Source organism: Oculina patagonica, unplaced genomic scaffold (genome assembly GCF_052425735.1).
Source record: "Oculina patagonica isolate OP01 unplaced genomic scaffold, crgOcupat unplaced40, whole genome shotgun sequence".
Taxonomy (NCBI): Eukaryota; Metazoa; Cnidaria; class Anthozoa; order Scleractinia; family Oculinidae; genus Oculina; species Oculina patagonica.
Window position 1 is genome coordinate 13,382 of NW_027558255.1, and position 11,619 is coordinate 25,000.

Below are 11,619 nucleotides of genomic sequence, written 5' to 3' on the forward strand. Positions count from 1 at the left end.
ATTTTTTTTCCCTTTGCTGAACAATTAGCCGGTAAGAAAGTTTTTTTGTTCTTTTTCTGCTATAAAGTTATTTCATAATAAGTTGATACACTGTATTTCTTGCATTTCTTGCATGTTCTACCCCAATAGAGCCAGGCCAGATTGGCCTCCTTCACTGGTTAGATATTTTCTAAGGGAATCCCCGTCTTCTTTATATGGGAGTCCCCCCTCACCCCGGGCTATCACGGCTTCTTTTGTGAGTCAATGCCATTTAACTGTGACTGTGGTAAACTCTTAAATCTTTATAAAGGCTTAAATTTATTGATCTATTTCTGCAATGTTTTTGTAATATTCCCTCATCACGTTAAAAACACAGCTTTCGACGCAACTAGAACCCATAACACATTACCCATTCACTTATCTTCATTTCATTAACACTACTTTTATTCTATTTTCATGCGCTCTGAATTCTCTGAATGACACAGCCGGTAAGTATCTCATCACGAACTTCACATTTGTACATGAATTTAATGTATAGGTAACGGTAGGTCAAGTCTGCGTTCGAGCCTTACGGAGCTTTTCCAGGTTTCATTGGCATGAAGCGACTAGGAGTATTTCTTCACACCGTAGATGGGATGCTAGTCTATTTCAGGGTTACCCGTCAACATCAAATTCCCCGATACCTTTTTATACTTTTGGGTGGAGAGAGGCACTTTGAGAGTAAGTGTCCCAGAAACACAACACAGTGATCCCGGCCAGGGCATTTACCCGGACTGATCGATCCGCAGTCGCTTGTCGGACCGTTACTGGGGCAATATGACTTCTTATCTTTTGTTTTGTGACTGGGAGATGACATCAGACTCGATCCAGTTTTCATCTTATTTCTAATGTGCTGAATAGAGTTCGTAGACCGAAATCAAACGAGGAACAACATTTAGTTATTATAATAACAACGGCAAGATATTTCTTTAAAGATTATTTAGAAAAACTAGAGCACATCAAGTAATCCAAATTCGGAAATGTCTTTGGTTCTTACCTTTGCATTACCTCTCTTTTTCATGTTTCCAGATCGGAATGAAGGTAATTAGCATTTTATCTGTTATCTAAACACCCAGCAAGTTTGTTAGTATATTTCATTTGTCATTGTCAAGCAAAATTAGATTGTAATGGTATAAGAGAAATATTTCACTGTCCAGTTTGTAAGATTTAATAGGGTGCTTCGACAGAACTACATGTAGTAGACTATCTCCTATTTAAGAAAAGCTCTATTAAAATAAGTGTTGCATTTCCATTGTCACACAAATCAATGCATCTCCATTTTTACGAAGTTGGGCGTCACCTTGAAATAGAGGCAAAAGGAAACTCGGAAGCCGCAAATGGCTTAACAGAAAAGGCCGCTTGGGTATTTCTTGCACGTAAACTGTATTCACGTCATGTTATTTGTATCCAAGCCATGTCAATTATGAAGGATGTAATAATATTTAGACATATATTCAGAGCATTTTAAACTTGTAATTTTACAAGTTTGCAAAGTGTTTATCTAATCCCATATTTGTCTGTTTTTCTTTTGTATGACATTTTAATGGACCAGTGGGTAAGTACTGATATAGTTAGTGTTAAGAACTCAATACAAATTATCATTCTGTTCATAACCGCAAACTCAATATTTCTATCCTTTTTAAATAAAAAGAGCCAAATGATGATTTTTTCTTTTTTTTTTCTCCATGTGGCATCCTCCTTGAACAACCAGATTGTAAGTAGTCAAGTAGCACTGTCATTTTTTGTACTTTTTGTGAATAACCTCTTCTGATATTCTTTACTTTTATAATGAAAAAAAGTTAAAACAAAAATAAAACAAAAAATGTTTAATATTAAATTTATAGACAACAATTTCAAATGTCGACAAATAGTTAAACAATGCTTATCTGTCCTAGAGGCACCTTAGCAGCCATGTGTGTGCCTCCGTATCCAGGCACGGCTATGTAGTTTATGTAGGCTAAAACAGCTCTATCCCACACCCTTCCGTTGGCGATGAAATTAAAACTCATCGACAGCTGGTTGATTTATTATCATTCAAGCGCTTTCTTTTATCTATGGTCTCTCAGGAGAGTGATCGATGGTACAATGTTACAAAAAAGATAATGTAGACTGCGGGTAGTCTCTCTTCTGCTCTAAAATCCAGATTTAGGGCAAAAGGAAGACTGCTTGCTCTCTAATAATGTGTGTGGCGCTCTCTGAAGGTTGCATGGCTTGGTCGTCATGGAGTAGCTGCAGTAAAACCTGTGCATGGGGACGCCAGCAACGTGAACGAATCGGTAGGTGGCTCCAACACTCCTTTACAACATCTATTCATTTTATTTTTGTCCGATAAAAAAGAAACTCGATGGCAAAATGTTCAAAATTTAAACATGAAATTCGCCAAAAAATTCATTACGCTCGCTGGCCCATTGCAGGGTTTCCCCTCACCCCTCTCCCCAGCCAGCATTTAGCTCGCCGGCACATATTCATACACCTGGGCGGAGATAGACAAACGATTTAAAGGAACTTCCGTCTTAAAACAAAGTCTCATTTACTCATTAAGATTGTTTTTATATTTAAATTTGTTCTCAGAATACAACTGTTCACGAACTCAGGAGTCTAGGGTTTGCCAACCCAATCCCTGTCCAAGTAAGTATTTCATTACGTAAACATGGAAACTATATAGGCAAGGGGCATTCTCGTCCCCAGAGTCCACGATCCTTCTGGTCTGCGCCAGGGATCGAGACCGCTGGCCGGTCCCGATTTGTGAGCATGCGCAGAGTACTCGTTCTGTATTTTCAGCCAATCAGATTTGTCAGATTCGACAATGAGTCCGTGAATCGCGGACTTCCGGTGTTGGAGCCGGCCGGAAATCTCGATCCCTGGCGCAGACCAGAAGAATGGTGGACTCTGAGGACGAGAATGATCAAGGGGCAGAATACGCCGAGCGCATGCGTGTGAAGCTGGTTACCATACAGCCAAGCCGTAGTGTTTGTAAAGTTGTCTTTTGTATCACGTTCTGGCCCTAACTTTTCATACTTCTAAGCGACGAGGAGATTAAAAAGCGTTAAGTTCCCATATAAACAGGAAACCCAGGGACGTTCAAGATAAGAGAAATGGGCTACCTGGAACAACAAACCTGATTTTTACAGGAGCTAATTTACTTTGTATTAGCACTTATATTTGTAATAATCACGTTTTAATGGTGAAATTGGTCAAAAGTCTCTCCTCAGATCTTTGAGGTTCCAAGAAACCAAACTGCCCTTAAAGGCAACACCGTAAACTTTACCTGCAAAGCCAATGGTCTACCAAAGCCGAGAGTGTGGTGGACATTTAATGATGGCAACCTCTCCTCAAATGCCATTCAACACAGTATCAAGAACGGATCATTGCTACTGTTGTCAAATGTCACAAAAGACATGGGAGGAAAATACCAGTGTGTAGCAGAAAACATAAAAAATGTAACAGCTTCCACAGCAACTCTGACAGTTTTAGGTAAGTACAAGAACAAGACAACAGTAATGACGGAGTACTTGGTGGCAGGTGAATGCTTAGTCGGTACTGGTCGCAGGTTGTTAACTTCGTGATTGATTACCGAGCCGGGCGATTACAATTTACGAGTTTTATAACGATATAATAAGACAGGTAAAGAAGGTTTGCGCTATTTATTTATGCGTATCCCTACTGCGCACCTTTTTCAACCAAGTCACGCCATGACCTAATGCATCCAGCGCGAGCGCCGAGAAAGAGACTGGGAAATTACAAAGATAACGCTTGTGGAAAATATCTTAATCTAACTGACTTTCCACGAATTTAACTCTCTACCTTGCTTTGATTTTGATATGCCGCTTTCTCGGCCGATTCTCTACATTGTGTGGATTTTGAAAACAATCTGAGGGGAAAAAAGTCTGTTTTTTTTTTGCCTATGCACCATTGAATTCCACTTTTTTTCTTTAGCTGTAGGGCGTTTTTAAATTCCCTCTCTAAGAAGGGCTAGGCATCATCATCATCATCATTGTTCCTTTTCACCCCCTTGGGAGCATAGGGCGTCCACCAGTTTCCTCCAGCTAGGCAACGTTTATTAAAATGCAGACATTAACTGAAACTATTTGCGCAACTGACCCCCTTAATAAGATTTGCAAAAGACAGTTCATCTCTTTAGTGATTCATCTTTAGTATTTTATCTAAAAACTAGGAGACCATACATATTCCGAGTTTCAATTTTTCAAAATCCGGGTATTTTTCCACAAGCTTTATCTCTGGCTTGGACTATTCCTCTGGCGGGAAGAGATGAACATTAATTGTCATTCTAGAAACATTTTGGTCCGACAGTAACTTTAGAAATTCATTGACTACTCGATTGAAATTAATAAATAAAAGATTTCATTTTCTTAACAGAGCTACCCGCTGCTGATGTTATTCCAAAGCGTCCTACTCTAACGGTAGGAGATGAACTCGTGCTGACTTGCAAAGTCAACAAAGCAACATTGGAAATAAAGTGGAAGAAGGATGGTGATTCGGAAATTCCAAGGGCACAAATCGATAAGAGAGAAGGCATAAGTATTCTTTCCATTCCAAAAGTTGTAACAAGTGACAGAGGTGAATATTCATGTGAGGCACACAACAAAGCAGGCTACAGGTCATTTCCTGCGACCGTCAACGTCGAGGGTAAGGGTACTACAAATGGCGTTCTTGATGCTATGAATAGCTTTTTCTTTTGATATAGGGCAATTTTTGATTGAGTGTCGAAAGTTATCTGGAATTGCTCTGGTTTTGCTTCAATACACCGTGATATGATTGGTTTGAAAAATTGACGTCATCCACTTAGAGAGGCCTGAAGGGGTAAAATGGGTACTGGGAATTTGGGCAAAGTTTCATAAGGAAAATGGGATTTGCGTCATTGGGAATGGGAATCAAAGACAGAAAAACAATAGAACTGGGACTGGGATTTTGAGAATTGGGGAAAATAATAGGCTGGGAAATGGGATTTGCGCAAAATTTGGGCTGGTAAAATGGGATATACATCCACTACTTCATAACCAATGTTAGACGCAAGACAAAAACCAATCGCGACTTCGACACGCGTTTTCCCGCTCTTAGCACCGGTCACGTGCATTTGCATCAGTTTCTCATTGGTTCGTTGCGTTGTTTGTGCTTCTTGTGATTGGCTATTGTAATTGCCTTGATTTTGGTTTTACGACACTCAAATAAAAATGAAATAAGCAAGGCTAATACTACGTAGAACACTTAAAGCGATAGCGGCATGATAGAGCACAAACTGAAAGCCAAAATGAGTCTAAAATGCAACCGTGAACAGCTGTTTCGACCTGGTTGGGACTCGTCAGCACGGTGTAGCAGCTAAAGAGTAGAACGACCCGCACGAAGGCCCATGCTTCATTAGTTCACTCAAATGCAAACTAACTCTACATGGATAAGCATGATTGAATGAAGGTAAGTATCTGGGATAATGGACACAGCTGTTTTACCAACACAAACAAGAAAAACCTGCGCTAGACAAAAATTGTTATTCATCCATCCCTCCCTGCCTCCATCCATTCGCAAGGCTCGCAGGAAATTGCGAGGGACAGGTGGACAGGAACCTAGGAGGAAAGAGGGAGGGAACTCTATGGGATTTAGGAGAAGAAAGGGCGGGAAGAGGGATTCGCCCTCACCCCCTCACCCCCCCTCCCCCCACCCGTCACATGCAAACTGTATATTTATCCTAAGTTCTTGTTGCAGCTGCAGTAACTTCTTCCAGTGAGTCTGTGCAGTGGTATTACATTTTCGGACCTGTGTCTGCTGTCATTGTCCTATTCGCCGTTGGTTGGTACATTTATAGACGCCGAATGACAGGTAAAATAAACCCTCGCCGTTCAATTTTCCAGAGAATTCTGTAAATGGGTCGAGGTGTGATTAATCGATAATTAACGTACCCATAAAGTTTGTTTCGACATTGCAAAGAAGAAAGCAGCCTCTCCAACATACTGCGTAAACTAGTCGGCATGTTTTTCAAAAGGCTGATTTACCCAAGCAAGGATTTTGCAAGGGTTTTAATAATCCCATTTAAATAAAATGAGCTTTTTAACATGATCAAGTGCATTCATTGTGTTGTAAAAATCAATTGATTCGTAAAATAAGTTTATTTGATTGGCTTGGTATTGTTGAATATTTGATATAGCTTTGTGTGATACTAACTGTCAGACTAATAACTCTCGTTTCCTTGCTCATTTGGTTCAAGTTGTTGTTAAAAAACATCATTGTAGAGCACAATTGACCAATTATGTTTGTTTTTGTTTCGTGTCTTACACTATATTCCCTTGGAGTACAGCCATGACCAGGTCAGTCGATTCATTCATTCCTTCGTTCACTCTTTCAATTGTTCATTCGTTCATTTTTTCATTCGTTCATCGTTCATCATTGTTGATTCGTTTGTTCGTTCGTTCGTTCGTTCGTTCGTTCGTCCGTCCATCCGTTCGTCCATTTATTCACTCATTCATCTATTTATTTGTCTATTTATTTATTATTGATTTATTTATTGATTGATTTATTTATTTTCTGTTTGTTTGTTCATTCATTCTCCCATTTATTTTGTTTAAGTCCTGCTAAAGTGCATGCCTGCTCGTACAAAGTGCAGTTTTGTATCATTGTATCATTTACTATTTAAAACAATATTGCGTTACAAGTTGAGGGTTAAGCAGTGGTTTTATCCATTAAATGGCCACAAAGCCATATAATAAATTAACATCGAGGTATATTTTTGGCTGCTGATATAGATAGGGTCAGTTTGAGCGGCAGCACAAAAACTAACGGTGTGCACTTACATCAAATTGTTTAGTACTACTGACGTAGGAGTCGCAATGCAGAATGGAATCGTAGATAAATGGGAGATTGCAATTGACCGGATAGACCTTCGAGAGGCCATTGGCAGAGGAGCATTTGGATCGGTTTGGAGAGCACTTTTGAGTCAACCAGATGGTAGACGTGGAAATCGGACAGTTGCTGCAAAATGCTATACACGTAAGTTTCACTTGAATTGCAAGTAAATCAATGAATAATGCAGAGGCGGCGGAGCGTTTTGAAACGGGGGTGGGGAGACATCATACTTCAAGCCAAGCGCATACCCCCTGGGGGCGCATCCCCTACTTATATTTCCAAAAATATCTTTAACAGTGTCCGGTGTGTCCGCAATCGATTTGTGACAATGCATAACTAGGCAGTTTCTGCTTCATGGTGCTTTTTGGGTTGTTCTTTAGACGTCATAGGGCAGAAAATGTACGCTCTGAAATCGCTGATGCCACAGGTAACGTCAAATACGATCTTAACAGATAGTGGACCTCTACTAGTAGCGTATTGGAGAGAGGAGTTTCGTTGAAAGTCCTACACCATATTATCCCGCCAAGCACGATCCTAATTAAACGATTTATGTCTTGACAAACCAATTTTATGCTGCGCTAGTGATACTTTCGGCACTGATATGTAGGGAGGCTGAGCCTCCCAAATTTTTTGTTTGGAGGGGGGGTGCCCCCCTGTTTCGTCGCCTATGTAATGTAACAACTAGAAATAGTAGTCGTGTGTTTTAAATGGTATCCATTATTTATGTTACTTCTTGGTGCTTTTTTACGTTGTAGCCATTTCAGGGGAGCAAGGGAGAAAAGCTCTGATGAGAGAGATTGAGCTTGGAAAATTACTTGGAGGGACTCCTCATCCGAACATTGTCCAGTTCATTGGTTGCGTTACGACTGAAGGTAACCAGTTTTTATATTTTATCATTATCACTGTAACAGTCACTTTCACTGTCATAGTTGCAGCCACCAGCACTACCGCTGCCACTGCCACTGCCACTGCCACTACCACTACCACTACCACTACCACTACCACTACCACTATCAAGTGCAGTGTGACGCCAAGGGCTGATAAATGGGTTGTGGGTTGTGGGTTGTCCGCTTCTTATGGTGAATAAATTATGTTGCTTTGCAACGCGATGAGTCAATGAAACAACGAACCAACTGCGCATGGCTGCTGTACAGTACATTGTGCTGTTCTTAGTGCTGTTCGGGTGATAGGCTGTACACATGCGTGTTTGCTTCGACCGAGCTACATTCTCGACCAGAGAGCCCACTTCTTTGGTCAGGACCAAATTGCAGACTCTGGCAATTTCCAATTTGAGCATTCGCGATATGCAAACATCAGATCAAATCTGTTTGGCTGGTAACCGAAAATGTGCATTGTTCATGCTCAAACAATCAGAGCCGTCCAGAGTCCGCGTTCTTTGCGCTGTCCAAAAGAAAAAAGCAGTGTATCGAAAAGAGATGCGCGGAGGTGTTGTGTGTGTGAAATAGTGCTTTGTAATTTTATTTCTATTTATTATAAAAAAGTGAGTTATGTTTCGATATCTACTATCCTGTACGATGATTCTTACAAGCATAAAAAAAACTCGAATTTTATCTATCCTGACTTTCGAATGGGCTTCTATTATAACCATCACGACGTATAAACACGGAAAATGCATTTCATTTGGGTGTTATAATTAGCTAAATTGGCAAGCGGCAACGCTGGAGAGGAAAAATTCAAGGTACAAACGTTAAAAGACTATTCACAGTCTATTTAGTGGGGTGGGAAGCGGGAGAAAACGAGTAAAATTTCGCAACATTTCGTTATATTTCGCAATAGATATGGGACAAAGAGAAGAGTACGGTTACGGAAAAGGGCGGGAGGCGGGAGTAAAAGGCACGGGAGGCGGGAGGTTCAGACCCCCCTGTCCCCCTCCACTACTTAAGGTTGTCTTTCCTTTTTTTACTTTTTAATATACATTATTACCCGTCACGACAAAATGACAATCAAGTTTTTGAACTTGTTTTTCGTGTCGTAGATCATCCAATTCTGATTATGGAGTATTTGGGTCGTGGTGATTTGTTGGGTTATCTAAGAAGTACCCGAGGAATTCACGATCACTATCATCATGGAGTGGGAGGGATTCAAGAACTGGAACCATATGACCTGGTGCTGTTTGCCAAACAGATTGCCGCTGGTATGGTTTACCTTGCAACCAGGGGGGTAAGTTAACATCTCACAAAAAAGATAGCTAGACAGTAAAATTAGAAAAAAAGCCAGAATATATCATTTTCTAAGATTTGAATTTCAGGTAATAAATAGGTTGATGTCCTTAGGGGGGTTTATTTCAAATTTTCCGACGAGCATCCGAGCCTCTTGCATATGGGAGTCCCCTTTCGACAGTCACACCGTAAACTCGTTATGACACTGCCAAATCATACCGGAAGAAATAAAAGTTTACATTTAATAACTGAGTGAATTCTCGCGCGCTGATTGGCTAATTTTTATTGTCAATAAGAGGACAGACGGATGAAACAGCGACGGTTTTGTCAAACTTTTCAGCACTGATTTAGCACTGCATTCTTGATGAGACGAGAATTGTACCACAAATCTATAGCTAGTAGTCTTCAATGAGGAAATCAACAAAAATTTATCGGTTAAAACTTTAAAGCTACAACACTTTTATGACGCAATTTATCATCAATAACAGGACAGACGCATACTTAATACTTGCCTCTTTTTTCAGATAATTCATCGTGACCTGGCTGCTCGAAACGTACTTCTCGATAATCACCGCATTTGCAAAGTGACTGACTTTGGACTGGCCTATCAAGATTTCAAATATGGCGCCGGAAATGCGAAAAAGGTAGATTGCTTTCAAAGCTTCACAAAAAGATTGCAAATTATATTAATTTTGCGAATGATGGTGACCTTTGCAGCTTTTTATCGACTCAAGTGGTCGGGATACATTTGACTTATGTTCCCAGGGTGGGGTACTCGGGATTTCAAGTGACGGGGATGATAGAAGGATTTTTGGGGATTTGAAAGTTTCGATTCCGGGTTTGTTTTGGGTAGAAAAATATGGCAAGTATTTTTGATTTGTTAGACAAGGTATCTTTGGGGGTATTTAAAATGATCTACGTTTCGTGGTAGTGCTTTGGCTGTGTAGTTCTGCAAATAAAGTATAAACAAAAGTGTTTTGCTGTTGATTTTTGGGGGTTAATTTTTGGCTTAGGGACTTTTTGGGCTTCTGTTGGAAGTCCTAGGTATTTGGGGGGTCTTGATTTTTGCCCGGCACTTGAAATCCCGAGAACCCCTGAGCTTACGTTTTATCTTTTTCTCAACTTTAATTTGTTACTGATTATTTTCACAGGGCTGTATCCCAATTAAATGGACAGCACCCGAGATTCTGTTTGGACGTCCAGAAATGCTGTCGACTAAAAGTGATGTGTACGTACAATAGTCATTGTTTTAAATCGTTATTTCGGGGTAGTTTTTCGCACCATATGCTAAATGGGGAGAACCAAACGCTACAATGATTACCGATTAGACCCCAGTTTTTGTCTGTTAGGTTAGGTTACATATCTGAAATGTTTGATTCCCATTTCATCACTGTAAAATTAAAACTTGTTGATTGTTTTATAGTTGGAGGCGCGGTGGCCTAATGTTTAATGCGCTGGACTCCGGATCAAGCGGTCCGGGTTCGAGCCCTGGCTGGGGTGTGTTCTTGGGCAAGAACACAAATCTAAAAGAAGGCCTTCTTGGGCAAGAACACAGGGTGTATAAATGGGTACCAGCCCTGCGATGAACTAGCATACATTAGCATCTTATCCAGGGGGAGTAGAAATACTCCTATTTAATTCATGCTATGGAAACCCTGATAAGCTCCGGCCTGATGAGCCACTAGGCTCGAACGCAGTCTTCACCTATCTACTATCCTTTTGTTTTTTTGATGTTTTTATTTTCTTTTGATGAGCAGTGATCCTGCGTTATTTTTGTGTGCAGCTAAATATTTTTCAGATGCAAAAATTACTGACATGTAAAACCGCTAGCCCAAACACTTGTAACGCAACAAAATTCATTCCAATAACACCCCCACCCCACTCACACACAAATCTAAAGAAAGGCTTTTCATTGCTAAACAGATTCCTTTAAAACCAAAAGAGCCCAACGCTTTCGGACTTTAAGGCCCCGTTCAGACGCCGATCTTTTCATGAGCCGAACTAAATTCCTTGAATTAAGTACATGAAAAGATCGGCGTCTGAATCAAATTAGAACGGCCATTTCAATTTGGAACGGCTCACCCGTTCTTCCCGCCTGGCTTGGCCGAGAATTTCGCCTGTGGAACGCCTTTGGAACGACTTTGATTCAGACGCCGTACTTTTCATGTGCCGATCCTAATTCATAAATTATTATAATGTATTTTGACTGGTTTTATTGGAACTGTATTAGGAACGGCCTCGGAACGGCCAAAAAGTACGGCATCTGAATCAAGAGGCGTACTTTTGTCAATTTGGGTCGGTCCAAATTCGAATTGAGTTCGGCTCATGAAAAGTACGGCGTCTGAACCGGGCCTAACTTATTTTATTAAAACTAATATATATATTCTCATTTGCTTTACTGGTCAACAGGTGGTCCTATGGAGTTGTCCTCTATGAGATTTTCACCATCGGTAGCTATATCTTGTCTTTGCAGTTTTTTAATTTTAGAAAAACATTAGGTTTCATAGCAAGTATTTGGCAAGACTTAAAAAAATAAACTTAACTCAGTCGTGACACAGTCCCTTAAAGG

At 40.3% G+C, this 11,619-nt stretch overlaps 1 protein-coding gene across 1 annotated transcript in view; it reads left to right on the forward strand.

Annotated features, from left to right (window-relative positions):
- The first annotated feature begins 1,713 nt into the window (after positions 1-1,713).
- LOC144640671 (fibroblast growth factor receptor 2-like) overlaps positions 1,714-11,619 on the forward strand; it is a 12,876-nt gene continuing 2,970 nt past the window's right edge. The window contains exons 1-13 of the mRNA XM_078499763.1: positions 1,714-1,732; positions 2,220-2,294; positions 2,590-2,646; positions 3,220-3,492; positions 4,396-4,665; positions 5,737-5,850; positions 6,326-6,335; positions 6,833-7,014; positions 7,626-7,742; positions 8,867-9,051; positions 9,575-9,694; positions 10,202-10,278; positions 11,460-11,500. Of these exons, the coding sequence (XP_078355889.1) occupies positions 2,225-2,294; positions 2,590-2,646; positions 3,220-3,492; positions 4,396-4,665; positions 5,737-5,850; positions 6,326-6,335; positions 6,833-7,014; positions 7,626-7,742; positions 8,867-9,051; positions 9,575-9,694; positions 10,202-10,278; positions 11,460-11,500 (1,516 nt within the window). The 5' untranslated portion in view covers positions 1,714-1,732; positions 2,220-2,224. The remainder of the gene's footprint in view (positions 1,733-2,219; positions 2,295-2,589; positions 2,647-3,219; positions 3,493-4,395; positions 4,666-5,736; positions 5,851-6,325; positions 6,336-6,832; positions 7,015-7,625; positions 7,743-8,866; positions 9,052-9,574; positions 9,695-10,201; positions 10,279-11,459; positions 11,501-11,619) is intronic.